Genomic DNA, 21,430 nt, shown 5'->3' on the forward strand with positions numbered 1-21,430 from the left:
TAGAATTTTGAGTTACCTGTCCATAAAGGTAACGTAATCAATGTATATATATATATATATATATATATATATATATATATATATATATATATATATATATATATATATATATATATATATATATATATATATATATATATATATATATATATATATATAAGCAAAAACCGATAAATCGGTTGGAACCTTTGGCCCGGGATGCCTCTCCATGTCCTAAAATAAAACAAAGAAAAAAAGTTCATCTTTTCAATTGAGCGTCTGAAAGAATTGATATAAAAATAAAAATTTTGACCGGGTGTCACCGGTCGCTTGCTTTTGACATTACCCATAGTCATAAAACAAAACACTGTGATTCGTGATCAATTCATGGAGATAAAATGTAGTATTCTACACCTATACTATGCTGACGAACGCATTATAACTCCAACCTCTGATAGGTATTACCTCTTACTATGTGTTTCCTGTTTCCTACCTTGTTTCTACTTTCTACCTCTTACCTCCTACCTCCTTCATCCTGCATTCTTATAATTATACCTCCTACCTCCTTCATCTTTTATCCTACATCCTATATACTTATGTCCCCGGTCGCGCTAGCCAGGGATGTGATACCTCCTATCTCCTACCCTCCACATCCTACCTTCTACTCCTTATATCCTACCCCCTATCTTTTACCTCCTACCTCCTACATCATACCTCTTATCTCCTACCTCCTACATAACATCTTGCCTCTTACCTCCTACTTCTTACCGCTTACCTCTTATAAGAAGTACATCTCTTACCTCCTACCCTCAACCTCCTACATCTTTTATCCTACATCCTAGATCTTTATACCTCCTACCTCTTACCTCCAACCTCCTACTTCCTACCATCCACATCTTACCTCTTACCTCTTACCTCTTACCTCTTACCACTTACCTTCTACTTCCTACCTCTTACCATCTATTTCCTACTTCCTACCATCCACATCCTACCTCTTACCTCTTACCTCTTACCATCTAATTCCTACTTCCTACCATCCACATCCTACCTCTTACCTCTTACCTCTTACCATCTACTTCCTACTTCCTACCATCCACATCCTACCTCTTACCTCTTACCTCTAACCTCTTACCTCTTATCTCTTACCTCCTACCTCTTACCTTCTACTTCCTACTTCCTACCTCTTACCTCTTACCTTTTACCTCCTACCTTTTCTGCACATTTTCTTTTGTACCCTGCCTCTTTCATTTCTTACCTTTCAACGCTTAATTCACTAGCATACCTCCTACTTCCTACCCGTTACCCGTCACCTCTTAATTACCTTTAGATTTACTTTTACATCTTACCACACGCCTTATTTGTTTACCTAAAAAATGGTTTACCTTTTACCTCCCTTACTATCTACCTCGTACAGCCTAAATCCATTCCTTGACCGCCTATCTACAACTTGTGATATTTTTTGACGTATTAGTATTACGTCCTCATCTGTACAATCAACCGCATTCCCCCTCATCATAATATACTGTACATCAACATGGACATCTATCAAGTAACTTATCGTTCCTACATGCTACACGCTACCGTGTGATCTACATTAGTTTTTAACAGCGAGTCCTGTGACTGACATGAAAGATAAGTCAATTACCATTACTACCTTCTCTCAAAAATTGGCAACTCCTCGTCATGACTATGGGTAATGTCAAAAACAACCGACCAGTGACACCCGGTCAAAATTTTTATTTTTATATCAATTCTTTTAGACGCTCAATTGAAAAGATGAACTTTTTTTCTTTGTTTTATTTTAGGACATGGAGAGGCATCCCCGGTCAAAGGTTCCAACCGATTTATCGGTTTTTGCTTAAATATCACTCTTTTTTTTTTTTGGCGCAAGCGTATGTTATTTATTCCTTGGTCAGTAGCCGTGACGTAATTTCATCGTTATTACATTATTTGAACTGCCGGCTGCCTCAAATCCCGTACAGTTTCCCACAGATAACACTGAAGAATTCGCCGCAGTAAGAACAGAGTAGCTTATGAAGCTAGGTGATCTGCTAACACCACGGGACTAAACGTACACAATCGAAAGGTCAAGCTGCTTTATATATGTCGTTAACCTACTAGAAGTAAAATACCTGAGCAGCTTGTTTGGGCGTCAAAAAGTAAGCCATACCTCTTATCTGAAATAGCGTGTTATCTCTTATGTTACCTTACCCCACAAGATAATTGATAATAAGGTAAATTGAAGCATAATGTAGGCAACACCTAAGTTCAGATTCTCAAAATCTTGTGTCGAACGTCTTTCTAACTCCTTAAGAAACAGAGCTAATGAACATTATCGTAAGCAGAAGAAGGAGTCGTTCAATAACAAAGATCACGTGACTTCAGATGTGACATCACGTGATTATCCAAACCATTATAGCAATAATCTAAGACTATGGTTTTAAAATTTGGGGTCGAACGTCTTTGTAGCTCATATTATTCGGGGGCCGATATACAAGCGTTCCCGCTAGTATACTATTTCAAACCTATGTCACGTGACCTTACCCCACGTGACCACCTGGTCACATCCTCACATAGCCTAAGCCACCCCTTATAAGTTTATCTTCAAAACCTGGGGTCGAACATCTTTCTAGCTTATTCAGAAGCTGAGAAACAAGCATTGCCGTTATAGTACCTTTTGAAAACTCATGTCACGTGACCCTACCCCACGTGACCACCTGGTCACATCCTCACATAGCCTGAGCCACCCCTTATAAGTTTATCTTCAAAACCTGGGGTCGAACATCTTTCTAGCTTATTCAGAAGCTGAGAAACAAGCATTGCCGTTATAGTACCTTTTGAAAACTCATGTCACGTGACCCTACCCCACGTGACCACCTGGTCACATCCTCACATAGCCTGAGCCACCCCTTATAAGTTTATCTTCAAAACCTGGGGTCGAACATCCTTCTAGCTTATTCAGAAGCTGAGAAACAATCATTGCCGTTATAGTACCTTTTGAAAACTCATGTCACGTGACCCTACCCCACGTGACCACCTGGTCACATCCTCACATAGCCTAAGCCACCTCTTATAAGTTTATCTTAAAGACCTGGGGTCGAACATCTTTCTAGCTCAGTGGTTCTTAACCTTTTTCAGTGCCCGTACCCCTTGATATGTCAGAAAATTTTCTCGTACCCCCATCCAATGTAAATACAATACAAATATATGAAAAGGATCGGTGATACAAACCTTACTGAGAAATTATTAGATTTTCAATTACAGAAGAAAGGTACTTTTTTTTATTTCAAATGAAAAGTGTCAATTAGTAGGATACAATGAATAATAAGGGGTATTACTACATAGTGCACACCAACACATTTTTAGTGGCTCTTTTGTTGTTGTTTCTCATTAATGATATTGTTCAATGATATTGTGCCAGACGCATGTCATCACTTGCATCCAAACGGTTTCTGGCTTTTGTTTTGATGTGTAGGAGCGTTGAAAAACCTGCCTCACATAAGTATGTAATTGCAAATGGCACGAGGGCCTCCAAAGCTCTCCTTGCTAACTGTGGGAATGCTTAGAGTTGTGCACACCAAAACATATCCAGTTGCATTTTTTCAAACTCCATTCGGATTCTGTCATTGGTCTGCAATTCCATAAGATCATCTTTCATGATATCATTATCATCATGGAATCAAGGTTGAAAAGAAATGGATCCGGTATCCATCTTTGTGCCACAGAACCTTCTTCAAGGTGAAAATACCCTTGGAAGGACTGAATCAGTTCTTGCAAATGTTCTTTTACTTCACTCAGGATGGGCAGCTCTTCTTCAGCACTAGCAGCCTCGTCAAGAGAAGAGAAGTTTTCAAAATTTCCACTTTCAATGCGCTTTATCCACATTGGAAGTTTCTTGGTGAGGGCAGATAACTTTTCTCTGGCAGTTATCATAATCATTGCTGTTCCTTGTATAGACATTCAGTTCATTGAGGTGCATGAATACATCTGCCAGATATGCCAGAGACAAAATGAACTCCCTGTTTTCAAAATGGTCAGCAATTTCACTGCCTTGATTTCCAAGAAATTGCATAATTTCTTCATGAAGTTCAAATACACGTGTAAGTACCCTGCCACGGGAAAGCCACATCACTTCTGTGAGATAAAGAAGAACACTGTGCTCAGCTCCAATTTCTTCACAAAAAGATGCAAAAAGACGGTGATTCACTGCCCGTCCTCTGATGAAATTTACAGCATGCACAACTGATAAAACAGTCTTCAATTTTTCTGGCAGCGTCTTTGTAGCAAGTGCATGACGATGCAACACACAGTGAGTGATAGTTACATGGGTAACCTCTTTTTTCACTAAGGTAGCAAAGCCTGGTTTATTTCCAAGCATGACAGGGGCTCCATCAGTGCAAATTGAACCACACATGTTGAGAGTCATTTCATGTTCCAAGAAGAACTCTTTCACAAGACTGAACACATCAGTTGCTTTTGCAGTAGTTTTCTGAGGTTTACAAAATAAGAATTCTTCCACCACTTCTTTCTCCTTCACATACCGAACAAATGCCATCAACTGGCTGCAAAAACTAACGTCAGTTGACTCGTCCAGCTGAATACTCACTCCGACAGGACTAGCTTTCAGGTCTGTTATCACCTGATGCAAGACATCTTGACTCATATCATGAATCCTTGCATGAATAATGTCATTTGACAGAGGTATCTGTTTAAGCTTCTTTTCAGCTTCTGTCCCTAACACTATTTTTGCCATTTCTAATGCACAAGGTTTAACAAGCTCCTCTGCTATAGTGTGAGTTTTTTTCTTCTTTGCACACAAAAGGGCAACTTCATAAGATGCTTGCAACAAAGGTTTCTCAACTGGCACAAAACCTAGCTTTGACAGGGTACCACTATGATCAAATCGTTCCCGCTTGATCTTCAAGCTGTTTAAGTCATGTCCAGCATCTGTGCCTCCATGCCTGAGTTTTACCAACTCAAGGGATTGTTTTGATCAACTCAGGCCATTGTTTGACCAATCCAGGTCATTTATTTACCAAAGGATTTTTTTTACCAGTTCAAGCCATATTTTGACCAACTCAAGCCATGCTTTGACCAACACATACCAGTTTTTGACCAAGTCAGACCATTTTTTGACCAACTCATCCCCGACCCCTCACCCTGGTCGAGCCATCCCTAAGTCCACTATATTCCTCCTCATGCACATAACAGTACCTTCAAAATTATATATCTTTTATCAATTATACATCTATTCTTTACAATATTAGAGTTATACCACACTAAAAAACATATTGTGACAAATAAAATAATCCAAAAAATACATTTCACAAATAAAAAATGGCACACTCACCAGTAATTCACCTCAATACTATCAACAACTCGAACACAAACAAAATGCAGACCCAATTCACACTGTTCACATTGACTACACACAGCACAGTGCACATACAGCATGTTTCAGAGTTAGGAACAACCCGAACACGAACCGTACGAGACATCAAGAAAACGTATATGAAACCATAGAAAACATAAGAAAATTGTTTACAACACTAACTTAAAAAATAATTTAGACAATTATAGTAAGAGAAATATTTGGAAAATACATGTTTTGCTTTCTCATGGTAAATATACAGTAGCTACCATTGCACTGGCTATCATGTCTCGTACCCTCAGGCTTAAGGTTTCGTACCCCTTGGGGGTACAGGTACCCCAGGTTAAGAACCACTGTTAATCTAGCTTATTCAGAAGCTGAGAAATAAGCTCCCCCGTTTTTGCTTTTGAAGCGTCTATCTCTATATCTATCTATCTATATTTAGAACACTGAATGGTTATGCAAAATATGCCATATTTTGGTATATCTTTGACGTGATATCTCTTGACCCTTAGAAAATAGGGACTTGAAACTTTCAGGATCGCCTAGAAATAATAAGAAAAGGCAAATCCTAAAGTTTCCAGCTTCTACTTTGTCGGGAAACTACTTTTCTAAAAACCCGTATTTTCTCGTTTTGGTAATCGTATATAACAGCACTGGCCGCATTTTTGAGAGAGGGCGTTGTTTGGTCCCCGGTCGCGCTTGCCAGCGCTGTGATATATATATATATATATATATATATATATATATATATATATATATATATATATATATATATATATATATATATATATATATATATATATATATATATATATATGTATATATATACATATATATATGTGTATATATATATATATATATATATATATATATATATATATATATATATATATATAATGTGTGTGTGTGTGTGTTTGTCTGTACATCTATGTTTAATTTAATATATATATATATATATATATATATATATATATATATATATATGTGTGTGTGTGAATATATATACTGTATATATATATATATATATATATATATATATATATATATATATATATATATATATATATATGTATGTATAAAATTGGATTAACTTAAACTTTTTCCATTAGTTAAATATTTGGGAATGATTTTTTTTTTCATTATACATTTATCTACTTTTGTAAATTAGTTTAGCTATTCGTATAATTCAGCTAATGATTTCATCATTAGAGTAAATAAGAATAATTGATAATTCATTAATTTACCTTTCTTCTATTACTTGACCTTTAATGTTATATAAGTAATATGGACAAGTTAGAGTTTTTGAACTTTTCTCCTTACACGCTCTTAATCCCCATCTGGAGAACTGTGTATAGGCCTAATGTTAACTCGAGAAAACTATATATGAACCTCAATTACGAAAATATATGATGATAGAGAGAGAGAGAGAGAGAGAGAGAGAGAGAGAGAGAGAGAGAGAGAGAGAGAGAGAGAGAGAATACGCATCATTTTAGGAATTGTAGGCAGTACTAACCTATGAAAGAAATAGAATAGCTTTGCTCAGCTCAACAACGCACTAATCATAAGTTTTTTAAACTTTACTGTCATTACTCGCTCTTAATTACCAGTAAATATCTCTTACGATAAGTAATGCAGACGATCCTATTCTCTCAAGGATAAGTAATGCAGACGATCCTATTCTCTCAAGGATAAGTAATGCAGATGATCCTATTCTCTCAAGGATAAGTAATGCAGCCGATCCTATTCTCTCAAGGATAAGTAATATAGAAGAAAATGGATATTTTTCAAAGGACTGACAGTAATAGACGGCAACATCCATACAAACCTCACGCCCAGTAGCCATCAAAATAATTTCATAATATATCGATATTTCAAATTTCTATGTGATCTTTTATTATTAAACCGTTAAAATTTGAATTAAATTCTGAAAATAATGTCAATTATACATTTGTCAAAAAAGATATATATTACCAGAGGGATTTGATTATTTCTATGTAGGATAACTAATTAATTTTATGAGAATTTTGTTGCTAAAATCGATGAGGTAATTTGCTTCTGTAGAAGTTGCTTGGAATGAGAGGAGCTCCAACAAGAAAGGAGCAGAGGAAATCACTAGTGTTTCAGACCTTGATTAACACTTTTAATACGCTAATCAAAGACTAAAATCAGTTTGTTCAGAGCCAAAGATAAAGAAATAAGGAAGAAATAAGGAAGAGTGCCGCATGAACTAGAAAGAAAGATTAGAAAATGGTTTAGTAATAAGCCAATTTGCACAACAGTCGGCCACCTGCCTCACTCAAGCGTCTTCTTTTTCGGTTGAAGAAGATTCTTCCAGTGGGGCGATATCAAAGAATAAAACCCTCGTCATGTTTTTCTTTGAAATGTTTTCAACTCTTTTGGACAAGGATTGCGTCGACCAGATATCCATTTTGATTTTCCGTTTTTTTTTTCTTATTTTTCTTATTTTAATTTTTCCTTTTTCGTTTCCTATTTTGTACATGGCAGCTCTCCCTTTTGAAGGTCTTGGTCTCTCTCGTAGCCTTATTATTATCCCCTCTCTCTCTCTCTCTCTCTCTCTCTCTCTCTCTCTCTCTCTCTCTCTCTCTCTCAATATCATAAATATGAAAGAATAATGTAATTTGTCTGAAGAAATAGATGCGTTTGCATCTATATATTTTAAGCGTTGCATTGTAGGCCTATATGACATTGCAGTAAGCTGGAGAACATCGTTGTTTTTGTGCAGATGTTCTGAAATCCAGCAATTATATTTCTTGCGTGTTTCTTCAGTAGTAGCAAATACGATCAATTCAATTGTACAAACGATATATATATATATATATATATATATATATATATATATATATATATATATATATATATATATATATATATATATATATATATATATTGTATCACACTTTGTCTAAAAGTATTGTTTAGCTACAAAGAAACAACAGTTGTAGTGATATATTGAAAGTTATTTTTGACTGTTCGATGGGATATTCGAGGTTTGATATTCAAGTAGATGAATGGAAATATTTATAGGACTAACAAATATCACCGATTATTGAAGTTGAAGGTGGAAATTCTTTCATCTTTCAAAGCACATCTCACTGACCCAGGGTTCAGAATAAATTTCCGACTCCTGAAAGCTGGACATAATGTTGTTCTTATAGAATATAGACGATAATATGTTTTTGATCGTTTTATACTTCTTGCAACACACCAGAGAACCCGTTGCCTACTGACAAGGTATTTCTAAGACATAATTGAAAACAAGGTTAAAAAATCATGCTTTCATTGCAGAGCAAAAACAATAGATAGGCTCAACTATTCAAGTAATTGTCTTCATCGTCATCTTCTTCTTATTATTGTTCTTCTTCTTCTTCTTCTTCTTCTTCTTCTTCTTAGTCCCATCTCAATTTGGTGGACAGGAATTTACGGGCTATTAGGTTTCTTATTCCTGATCTAGATATTAATCTCTGGCACCGCTGTTCAATTAGTTGAGTATGCATGTTGCTTAAGATTTTTTTATAACTCTTACCATCCTTTACATTCAGATCTTCCGGGACAATTTCATCCCGTTCGTAATACTAGGCATACAGATAATTCTAATAGTCAGGCCTTCTTCATCTTGAGGCTCAATACTACACAATACTCTAGAAGTTTTATTCCACCTGTGACCATGTTGTGGAATGATCTTCCTAACCGGCTGACATAATTCTTCTTATAGTTTATTTATGAAATATCTATATTAATCTTTTTAAAATATTCTATTTTAATTTATCATTACTTCGTATATCGTTTATTCCTTTCCTTTCCTCACTGGGCTATTTTCCCCTTTTGCAGCCTTTCGACTTATAACATCTAGCTTTTCCAACTAGGGATGTAGCTTAGCTAATAATAATAACAACAACAACAATAATAATAATAATAATAATAATAATAATACAGTCGTTTCGCATTCTATCAACTTAATTAACATAGACATCCAAGTTTTCTCGAAGATAATATACAAAATGTTGTGGAAGAAAAGGAAAAATATTTGAAGGCGTTTTAAACACCTAAAATAAAAGGAATCGTGAAGGAAACAAATCATCAACTGCAGTGTGTGTGTGTGTGTGTGTGTGTGTGTGTGTGTGTGTGTTAAGATTGCCTTACCTTACGTAAAACACGGGCTCTTGCGTTGGCAGGCCGTAAGAGAATGTAAAATGGAATCAGCTTAATTAGAATTGTAAAAAGACGTTTGCAATGGGAAAAGGGTTAAGTTTATTTACGTTAATGCTAATGCGGTTAATTAAACAATGAGATGATATATTACTTTACAGATTAAATGGTTTAAACTACGTTAGATTTATATAGCCAAAGCTAATGAGGTAAGGCCAAAAAGTAGTGGGAGTTTCGAGTGAACTGCTTATCCACATTCAGCAGCCTGAAATTTGGTTCCCAGGTGAGGGTAATGGTAAGATACCAAGCGTCCCATCTGCAAAGTCAATACCCGTATAACTGAACGAGGGACAGGTCCCTCTTGCTGCCACTAAACAAGATTACAGTCTATCGAGTAAAAGAGAACGTGTTATAGCAGCGAGTCCCAGGGAAGTGGGAGATCGTGGAAATGAATGAAAAATGATTTAGTCGGAGGCAGAAAAGGGGCGTAAACTATCCAGAACAAAAGGTTAAACAGTAGAGAGAGAGAGAGAGAGAGGAGAGAGGAGAGAGAGAGAGAGAGAGAGAGAGAGAGAGAGAAAGTGATAGCTGAGGAGGAGGGAGCTAGCAAAAAGTGGGAAGGAATCGTAATAGTAATAGAATTTATTATTTAAAAGATAGAGTTAACGATTAAAATAAGAAAAAGTTTTGGTTGCTTAACGATAAAGGTAAAGAAAGGTTAGGTTTCGAAAGAGAAGTAATAGATGACGCGCAGGAACCATCAAAATAATTTCATCATATATAGATATTTTAAATTTCAATGTGATTCTTTAATCATAAAAGCCTCGAAATTGAAATTCCATTCCAAAACTAATATGAATTATATATTTATCAAAATAAAATATTTCTACCAAGGGAATTAATAATTTCTATATGGGATATGTAATTGTATGAGCATTTTTGTCCTTGAAATCGAGGAGATAATTTGCTTGTGTGGGAGTTGCTCGGAGTGAGAGAAGCGGCTACATGAAAGGAACAGAGGAAATCCTAAGTGTTTCAATTATCCAAAGACAATTTAAATACGCTAATAAAAGAATAAAATCAATTAGATCAAAGCCACAGATGAAGATATAAGGAAAAGGGCCAAACTAGAAAGCAAGATTAGAAAATGGCTTAATAAGCGAGTTTTTCGTAAGTCAGTTAACCGCCAGCTCGTATTGCGTAGGCCTAAAGGACTGTGATCCTTCAAGTGCGGTGATGTCAAAGCGTAAAAATCACGGTCATGTTTTCCTTTTAAATTATTTTTATGCTTTAAGCGTTGCATTGTAGGCCTATCTGACATTACAGAGTCTCCATATACATGTTTTAAGCGTTGCATTGTAGACCTCTATGACATTAGAGATTCTGCATCTATATGCTTTAAGCATTGCATTGTACGCCTCTATGGCATTACAGCTTTTGTATATATAGAGCATTGAATTGTAGGCCTACCTGACATTACAGTCAGTAGGAACATCTAGGCTTGATATTCAAGTTAAGGAATGAAAATATTCATAGGCCTAACAAATGTGGGGTATTAAAGTTGAGGGTGAAAAGTCTTTCATCTTTAAAACATATCTCAGTGACACAGTGTTAAGACTAAATTTCCGACCAATGAAAGGTGGACATGATATTGTTCTTGTAAATAATGTTTTAATAATTTTAGACTTCTTGCAACACACCAGAGAACCCGCTGCCTCCGAACAAGCTATTTCTGAGCCAAAATTGAAAACAAGGTTCCTAACAGCTATGGTCTCATTGCAAAGCATAGACTATAGATTGGCTCAGCTATTCAAGTAACTGTCTGTTTCTTTCAATCTCATCATTCCCATTGTATAGCAGGGTCGGCCGCTCGAGTCAACTCTCTCCATTTATTTATATTCTCTTCATCTTATGCACAGTACATTTACAGCGAATCTTTAATCAATGATTTTAAAAACAAACTATTTTATTCCAAATCAAATTTGAATAAACATATTGTTATTGAGTCTTGGTCTTTAAAAGTTAATGGAGAGATTAATATTGTGTTGACTCGGAAAATTAGGCAAATGAAAAATGAGCTTTAACCAGACAGGGATCCAATGTAGTACTATCTTGCCATCACAGTACCAAATAACTCTCTAGTAGTAGTATCTCATCGGGTGCCTCTCCTTGCCCATCATATTACTGATTTATTTGATAAAAAAAATATCTAAAATTCATAGATAACTGTAATAATGATTAGTACTAAAGGCAACTAAATTCTTAATTATTAACCTTTATAAGAAATTATGAATTTATCAACAAATCTATAAACTTTCCATAGAATGTTTGAGTCTTCTTAAATGGAGAATATTTTCCGAGCAGTAATGGCAGTGATGTCTGTATCTTCCTGGATAACCTGAAGTAAAGAGACTCAGGTTTTCCGAGAGTCCTGGTTCGGGTCAAGCCCTAAGAAATCGACTCCGTTGAGGATCCTTCCTCTTGGGTGTCTTCCGATTCAGGACTACCTCTCGGTTTGGGGTTCCGAGACAGGCAGGATAGGAAGAGAGTATCCTGTCACTGACGTCCCCCGGTTATCCAGCAAAACAGCAACAGGCTTTCTTTTGGTCTGGTGTTGATTCTCCTCTCTCTCTCTCTCTCTCTCTCTCTCTCTCTCTCTCTCTCTCTCTCTCTCTCTCTCTCTCTCTCCATCAACTCTTTCTTATCTTATTACTTCTCCCCCTCTACTAATGCATGGACTAGCTGTGTGGGAAACTGGTGATGCTTTTATATGTTTGCGTCGGACAAACGTGTGTGTATGTATGACAAAACATTGGTCCACTTTTATGAAGAAAAAAAAAATATTATTGAAAGATATCAGACTTAAAAAATCGGAAAAAAAAAACATTAAATGCGTTAATGTCTGAGTGAGGAAGAGGGGAAATAATTTAAGCTTAGTCCTGTAGTCTAATGATAACAATTTATGCATTTGGGTTATGAATTCAAAGTTATTATTTGATTTTGCTTAAGTCGTTTGTTTTTTATAAAGCAAAAATGACTTAGAGTCGTGGTTTCGAAACTTGCAATAATTTATTATGAGCCGAAGCTTCGATTATAGTCAACGTTGCCTATATAGGTCTAATATCTCGAGGGGTTTATTCAAGGAAAAGAAATAATGATAAATAAATAATTAAATAATCGAGGTGGTGTGTTATCTTCACTCCTATGTATTTATGTATGTATATGTATGTAAATGTATCTGTATATTTATATGTATACACATGTATATGTATATGTAAGGAGTAGCATAAGAAACTGTTACTAGTGTTATATTACTTAGCAAAGCCTAAACACAATGAGTATTGAAATCAAAAGCGCAGAACATTGAAATGGTTGTAGAATATACAAAACACTGACAAGTGAATAGAAAATTGATAAAAAAAGATTCAAACGAAGTACTCAATAAATTGAGGCATATCAATTTATGGCTCATTTCCAAAACATTACAAATAAAAAACACATTCAGAAATGCTGTAAAAACAGAAAAAGAGATTGGGGAATCTTCCTTATAAAATAAAGAGGAAGTGTCTGGTTCTAGATATATATATATATATATATATATATATATATATATATATATATATATATATATATTGTATATATATATATATATATATATATATATATATATATATATATATATATATATATATATATATATATATATATATATATTCAAGTAGATAGAGAGCTATATCTTTCCAGTCATGCTCAGCTCTCTCAGTCTCTCGGGTATTGAGGATAGGGAGTAGTCATATCCTGGTGAGAGGGTGGTGCATCAGCGTTAGGGTTCATATGTACCTAATATTTAGCTGTCATTTCTGACGGGCCACGTACATTAGTAAATAGATAACAACGCAAAATATCGCAGGCAGCGATAAAGGTCAATAAAATTATCCTAAAAGCTCTTTTGCATAATTGAATCCTGGCATTAGCCTCTCGCAAATTCTTGATAATGGCGTCTCATATTACTTGATGGAAGAGTTGCAATTTTAATTCTGAATGGCAACCTGACTGAGGGAAAACCTCAGCCAGGGAAATAGCAATTCTATCTGAGTTTTGCTGGTTGTTTACGATAACGAATGCGAAATGCGAAATATGCTCGAACTAACTTGAAAGTGATTGGGAAAGACTCCGAGATATTCAGTGCATCTTCTCAAGGCAAAAGCTGCAGGTTATGCAGCTGCACCTACAGTAGAGGATGAGGTTGAACCTTGTTAATAGGAAGAACTGGGGTTCAAAAGTCAACTATGAAATATTCTTTACTGGGAAGGCTGTGGCTTTCAAGACCAGGTTGTTGAGAACGTTTTATAACTTTCTGTTGGCAAACTAAATGTATTTTTACATAATTAATAAAAGATTTGGGGTTTAAATATTTATCTTCCTATCAGCAGAATCTGTTGCTGCTTTTACCGCATATATATTGCACACTTTAAAGACCGAGTGATGAGCTTTCTTTTCCCTTTTTTTGAAAGGAATTCAAATAACTTCTTAATTTAAACAGTGGATAATTCATTGTAACTACCTATTCATATGTATATATATGATTAAGAGATTTCGCTTTCAATAATTTTTTACACAAACTATAATGGACTCCTGCCTTTAGGAATGTATTAAATATAATTGTTGTGTGCACATGATTGAAGAATCATCTTTTTATAAGTTGAAAATAGTAAATGATATTTGAAGGTATTATTCATAACAAGAACTAAGAATAATGACTTGTAGTTTCTTTATTTCCATTCCTCACTAGGCTATTTTCTCCATTTGGAGCCCTCAGATTTGTAGCATTCTGCTTTTCCAACTAGGTTTGTAGCTTAGCAAGTAATAATAATAATAATAATAATAATAATAATAATAATAATAATAATAATAATAATAATGTCGTTCCAATGCGTGATAATTAGCAGTTCAACTCCCACTATTATCATCTTATGATATGCTTTCTTTGTGGAATTTGAATATACTGTTAACGTTCAATACATTTTCATATTGTTGCAACAACTCTTTTCATTTACTTTTCTTCAGATCATTGCTCACTGATTTATGGCATATAATAATTTCTCTAAAATAATGTTGCCGATTTTCGTAATAATAATAATAATAATAATAATAATAATAATAATAATAATAATAATAATAATAATAATAATAACAATAATAATAATAATAGTATTAGTTGTAATCCTCATCATCATATTTCTGATAATAATAATAATAAGAATAATAATAATAATAATAAGGTAATCGCTCATGAGTAGGAATGTCATCTTAGTATTCACTTTCAATTGTTTAGGGTTGTGAGAACATAAACTAGGAAGCTTTATTCCTTTTATTTATCCGCAGAAAATAATTTTTTCGGACTCACAAATAATGTAGTGACCATAAGTTCTGAATGTTGTTACATTCAGAACTTATGGTCATGGCATTTGTAAGCTGCCCTTTATTTTTATGCCATATTTTTCAATGACGTTTCATATCCGATTGAATTAGAAACATCAGGGGCAAATCATGTCAGTAATATGACTATGCCCATTAAATATTTTAGTATTCTCGATTAATGTCATAGATTTTCAATTGATAACTTGTTAGAATATTTACTATATAAAGGGTAAATGTTTCTCTTTAAATTACCACAATTTTAATCCCAATTAAACTAATAATTAGAGAGATAAAATGTCTTTCGAGAGCTGATTTTCACAAAGGAAATTATAAGTATGTCTTCCCTTGTTATTCACCTCTTAACTCTATATAAACTAAGAAAAGAATCAAAAGAATTTACTAAGCGATATTTCGTTAGAGAAAACATTTATCTTTATCGACTTCTTTCATATTCATGTGATGTAATGGAATATTTTGCTTTGAAACACTTAAGAACAAAATTTACTTTAAGCAAAATTTACTTTGAACAATCTCTACTTTGAACAAAATCTGCCTTGAAAAAAATTATTTTGAACAAAATTTACTTAAAAACAAAATTTACTTTGAACAAAATTTACTTTGAACAAAATTTACTTTGAGCAAAATTTACTTTGAACAAAATTAGTTGGGTAGTTATAACCCTATTTACATTAACTAATCAACAAACAAAATTCTATGAGAAAAATCGTGTTTATCTTTTAGGCATCTTAATAAATGCAAAAATATTAAATATGTAAAGGAAAGCATCATAACAAAATAACATAAATAACAGATCATATAACCGTAACGGTAACGATCAATTTAACGAAGTTTTAATATTCTTGTTACTTGAGGCAAAGGTTTTTCTTGATTAACCATTCATTTAGGCCCATTATTATTACCTGTGTCTCTAATAAGTAATAAAGGTAAAATACTACACCAAGTTTATCATGCATCTTCTCAATAGCGCTAAAGTCTAATACAAAGTTTATTCTTGCAAATATTTAGCATGACTTGATAAAGGGCAATTAATCAGGTTTATGCAAATAGGAAAAATTGTGTTTTTGTGCTTAAGAAGCAAACAGGGAAGGACTTCATCTCTTCTTTGCCCTATTCAATAAAGTATACAAATTGGAAATATGGCAACTTAATGGCCTTCTGGCTAGTATTGTGGTGACGTGTTCGCCTAGCATTCGCATGGCAGCAGATCGATCCTCACCAGATCCATGAGTTTTAGGTGTTTACTATGGAGGCCATTGCTATGGTTTGGCACGACCGTGGGAGGTTGAGCTTCCCCGGCTGACGTTCTGGTGAGCATCTATTCTGATGAAACTAGAACTGAAACCAGACACCCTTAACCTTTACTTTACGTCGTCAGGCGATCCTGTAGTATAAGATGTCTTGCTATCAATTAGAGCAGAATTTTAATGATTCAAGTATTTATGAAGCGATTGGAATATATTGTTTGCTTCTAGCGGTCAGCCTATCCTTATTAACAAGGAAACTCTACGAACATAGACAAAGTCTAAAGTTATACCGTGTTGGAGCTTAGAGTTGTGTCCGCATGTTGTTATTAAAGGAATTCCCAGAATACAAAAAATGAAGAGAAAGTGAAATGTCTTAGATATTAGAAATATAAACCTAAATATTCAATCACGCACATCTTCCTAATCAGGTAGTTGAATTGGTGGAATTTCTAAAGTTCAAACTTGCAGCAAATGTTTTTATTTTGAACAAGCTGATCTTAGTCTCTTTTTATAATTCATTTGTGAAAGGGCTGTTTTAATAAATTTTTTTTTCTTAAAATATTCTGTTTTAATTTTTTATTACTTCTTTCATAGTTTATTTGTTTCCTTATTTCCTTCCTTCCCGGGGCTATTTTTTCCCTGTTGGAACCCTTGGCCTTATAGCATCCTGCCTTTCCAACTATGTTATAATAATAATAATAAAAATGATAACAGTAAACATAATAATAATAATAACTAGCTGCATTCGGGACGGATATTATTTAGCAGTATATTTAAGAAGGCTACACGATTGCTGTGTCTTTTCAATTGTAGATATTACCATGGAGTTTGGCAGGAACAGAGAAAGTGTTTCACATCAATCACTGAATTTTAATTTGGATATATGAATCATTCTAGGCACAATTTACTCCACTGAGAGAGAGAGAGAGAGAGAGAGAGAGAGAGAGAGAGAGAGAGAGAGAGAGAGAGAGAGAGACCTTATATTGGGGTTTATATTAGCACAGAAAGATTGATTCGGTTGCCTGGCGTCGCAACTACAAAGGTCATAGACACTAAGCGGCGTCATAAGTGTCAGGGTCACGGACATTATTTTGTAAAATTATGAGAAATTAGATATCAATGAATTTTCAAACAATTATTTTAGAAACTAGAATTACTTTCACAATAAAAAACTAAATCATTTTTCTAAATGATTCCCAATTGTTATTTTAATGAATATTTTATTATATCAAATTGAAAACCACATTTTCCCTTAGAATTCTTCAATTCCGCCTTGTCTCCAAACCAGTTCTTCAAGATTTCCTTTGGAACTGCGAGAGAAATTCGCTTGGAAGTGCTTGATACAAGATTTCCTTCCCTTCTTTGAACAAATAATTTCGTACAAACTTTAATTCATAGAAGCAAATATCTATGGATATAATCAATATTATTTTTATCTAAAGTAAAATATTTAGTTATCAAATCTTTTGATAAGATAAAGGATTAATATCTATGGACATGAGATGCATAACATAATCCATATTATTTGATAGAAATCTTTATTCTTATAACACCTGCAAATAATACAAAGTAATACAAGAAAGCTTCTAAAACGTCTAATTAATACAATGCAAAGGAGAAAACCCGATATCAGCAGTTTAAAGGTTTAAAGGCTGCTCATGAATACCAGGGACAAGGGACAGTGACATTGCCCTATCGAGCAGGACAAAGCCGTAGAGACTGATCATATACATACATACATACATATATATATATATATATATATATATATATATATATATATATATACATATATATATATATATATATATATATATATATATTTATATATATATATATATATATATATATATATATATATGTATATATATATATATATATATATATATATATATATATATATATATATATATATTGCAAACAAGCTCCCTCTCCACCCAAGCTAAGACCAATGGCTACTGATGAATCAGCAGATAAACATATAGGTTCCTCCAAACCCCACGTCCTTAGTTCACAAACATGGTGAGTTTGCAGTGACCAAAGTAACTAACGAGTTTGAGCGGGACTCGAACTGTAGTCAGGCGTTCACCATCCAGGGACTTTATTATATTTATGAATTGAAAGAAAAACATTATTAATTACTATTTACGAAATATAAAGATTTTAAACTGTCAGAATATGATGATTATCCATAGCTGTTATCAATATTGAGATCATATTATAAAAGAGTTGTTATCAGTTCTCGGCATACTGGCTGAAGTGTTGAGTTATCTTCACGTATTATTGTATTCTTAATAGTTATCAGAGAAAGTCATTCGCTATTCTTTTAAAGTTTGCTTGAGCCTTTTCACCATTCCCATATCAAACGCAGACGGTGATCGTATGTTCTCTATGTTAAACTAATATACTATTGCTTTTTTTTGGTTCCTCCACTGCATAGAGATTGCACCAGATTGCATCCTTCCACGGACATGCTGGGATCTGTAAATAAGGATATATCCAGTCATTAATAGGTTTATCAACAACAAATTATGAAGAAAAGTTTGAACATTTCATGTTTTAAAGAAATTGATAGGAATAAAAATGATAGGTTATCAAAGATATACAGAGGCAGATGATACAAAAAAGAATTGGGATTATTTAGAAGCAGAAGAGAGATGAATTTAGAATATAATAAAAGCTACTTTAATACTTATCTTCTATATGTGTGTGTAGTTGTAACTTATTTTTTTTTTTTTATTTTTGTATCCTTTCCGGAATAATAATAGGAACTCTGAGATTATTACTTGGCTATTCTATTAGTCTTATGCCTTCTTGGCCTTATGCCAGCACGGACTCTTGCTACTACCTAGCAGCCATGAGTCCTTTTTGTAAATCAGGCAGATAGTGTTTATTACAACCATCAGGGAAGAGAACATAAGAGTGATAACTACTTCTGGTCCAGTGATCTATATGATATATTAAATAATTTTCTGAAAAAAAAGATATAAAGATATAAAATATAAATATAAATATAAATAATATATACAAACTTAATTTATCAGTTTGTTAGATAATCCAATGACTTTTCTATGTAGATTTTACAGTAACTGACGATGGCTGTAGATACCTGAACATCACATTGGAAGACTTACGATTTCTCTGACGCCTCACTAGATTTACCTTCAATAATGATAACAATAATAAAAAAGGAGGGAATCAATGTTCGCCAGATGACCTTTTACTCATTGATATTAAGAGATGGAGTTTTTCAAGCTAACAATATTCTTTTACCTGATAGGAGTGTTGAGAAGTCAGTGCACCTCCAGTGAATCACTGGAGTCGTTCATTCAAGGTCTTTTCTGTATTCTCTTCAGCTGTAAACTATTTCTCCACTCCCACTTCTTTTCTTTAATCTTGCTTTCCAACATCTTCACTTTTATTTCACTTTCTACAATAGAGATTTCCCCCCTCTAATCCATATTTTTAATCAAGTAAACTATAAAGAAAAAGAAAAAAAATCAAGTAAAGTAACTCAGATTGTGATTATTATTAGGTCCTCGCTTATTTATATCTTTAATTAAGTCATAGTATCCTGATGAAGCTAAAGTCACGCCAATCACATCATTATATGTAGACCTTTTCTCTACAGTATAAATGGAATATTGCTCTGATAATGTAGGCCTACATAATGTAAGCCTCCATAACAAATCCTCTATGAAGCGCCTTCTAACTGCTTCCGGTTCCGCCAGAGAAATCACAAATAGCATTTACGGAAATTTAAGGAAGATACAACGAAGAAACTTTAGACGTTTGATTGCTCGCATTCTTTGAGGGACTTTGAATAGAGAGAGATGATGGAAAGGGTAAGGATAGCAACATTCGAATTGGACGACCAATAAAAAGCCAGGATAGTTGATAACAAGCAAGAGGTGAAAGGAGTGATCGAGAGGTTTAAAGCCAGACGTAGTTCATATTTATAATTGATACATAACAACAGTATATCATTAATTACATAGTCGTAGATGTTGTAATTAATCGTGATTTTTACTGAACGGAAACTGTACCAAATACGTAGCAAGCGATGAGATGTTGAGGGATAAAGCATACTGTACTTTTTGCTTCAAGTTGATTGAAAAAATGCTTTCTCGCTTGTATATGAACAAGACCTATGATAATACTTCACTATTGCCCTAAACACTTAAATTTGCTCGAATTAGTATATTTTCATTATCTCCTTTGAATAAATACTGAAATAAATACCTTATCGATATCTTATCAGAGATGTCTATAAGATACTCAGATTATTTCTCAACTCAGGAAAATATTATATAAAATATTTTCATATCAAGAAACACTATCAAAATTTTGGTGAGATCATTTACTATTGAACATTTGTAAACGTTGTTGCCTGGACAAGCAATAGTAATCTCATTAATATAGCAAATATATCATATAAAGACACATACTCACACACACACACAAACACACACACACACACACACACACACACACACACATATATATATATATATATATATATATATATATATATATATTTATACACACATACGTATATAAATGTAAATATACAGTATATATATATATATATATATATATATATATATATATATATATATATATATATATATATATATATATTATAGTCACGGAAGGAAAACCGAGTTTGTGTTTTCCTTTTTCCTTTCGGGGCTATAACACTTAATTATTTTATGCTCATCACGTGTTAGCTTTTGTGATATTTACACACGCACATACACAAACACACACACACACACACACACACACACATATATATATATATATATATATATATATGTGTGTGTGTGTGTGTGTGTGTATAATGATAAATTTTGCACAATTAGACATGTTTTTTATATTCGTATAAGTATGTATTACACACCCTCAATACTGTATTCTCTCTATACCGCGGGATCAGAGAACCAAGGGGGAATCAACTCGGAAATTATAGCTTCTCGTCGGCCGGGGAACCGAACCCTAGGTCTAGGAGAGAAAATTGGTATTACACACACACACATATGTATATACATTATATATATATATATATATATATATATATATATATATATATATATATAATTTCTATATATATATATATATATATATATATATATATATATATATATATATATTATGCCTGTTGTAGAATTGGGGAATATGTTTGTGGTAGCTCTAGCCTGCTGATTACAGCCCAATATCCGTC

General features: G+C 33.5%; 1 protein-coding gene across 1 annotated transcript in view; it reads right to left on the minus strand.

Moving 5' to 3' along the window:
- Positions 1-3,844: 3,844 nt before the first annotated feature.
- LOC137633097 (protein FAM200C-like) overlaps positions 3,845-21,430 on the minus strand; it is a 30,114-nt gene continuing 12,528 nt past the window's right edge. Inside the window, exons 2-3 of the mRNA XM_068365262.1 lie at positions 19,055-19,178; positions 3,845-4,940 (exon numbers count right to left, since the gene is read on the minus strand). Coding sequence (XP_068221363.1) covers positions 3,845-4,940; positions 19,055-19,178 — 1,220 coding nt within the window. The remainder of the gene's footprint in view (positions 4,941-19,054; positions 19,179-21,430) is intronic.

This window comes from Palaemon carinicauda, chromosome 3 (assembly GCF_036898095.1).
Source record: "Palaemon carinicauda isolate YSFRI2023 chromosome 3, ASM3689809v2, whole genome shotgun sequence".
Taxonomy (NCBI): Eukaryota; Metazoa; Arthropoda; class Malacostraca; order Decapoda; family Palaemonidae; genus Palaemon; species Palaemon carinicauda.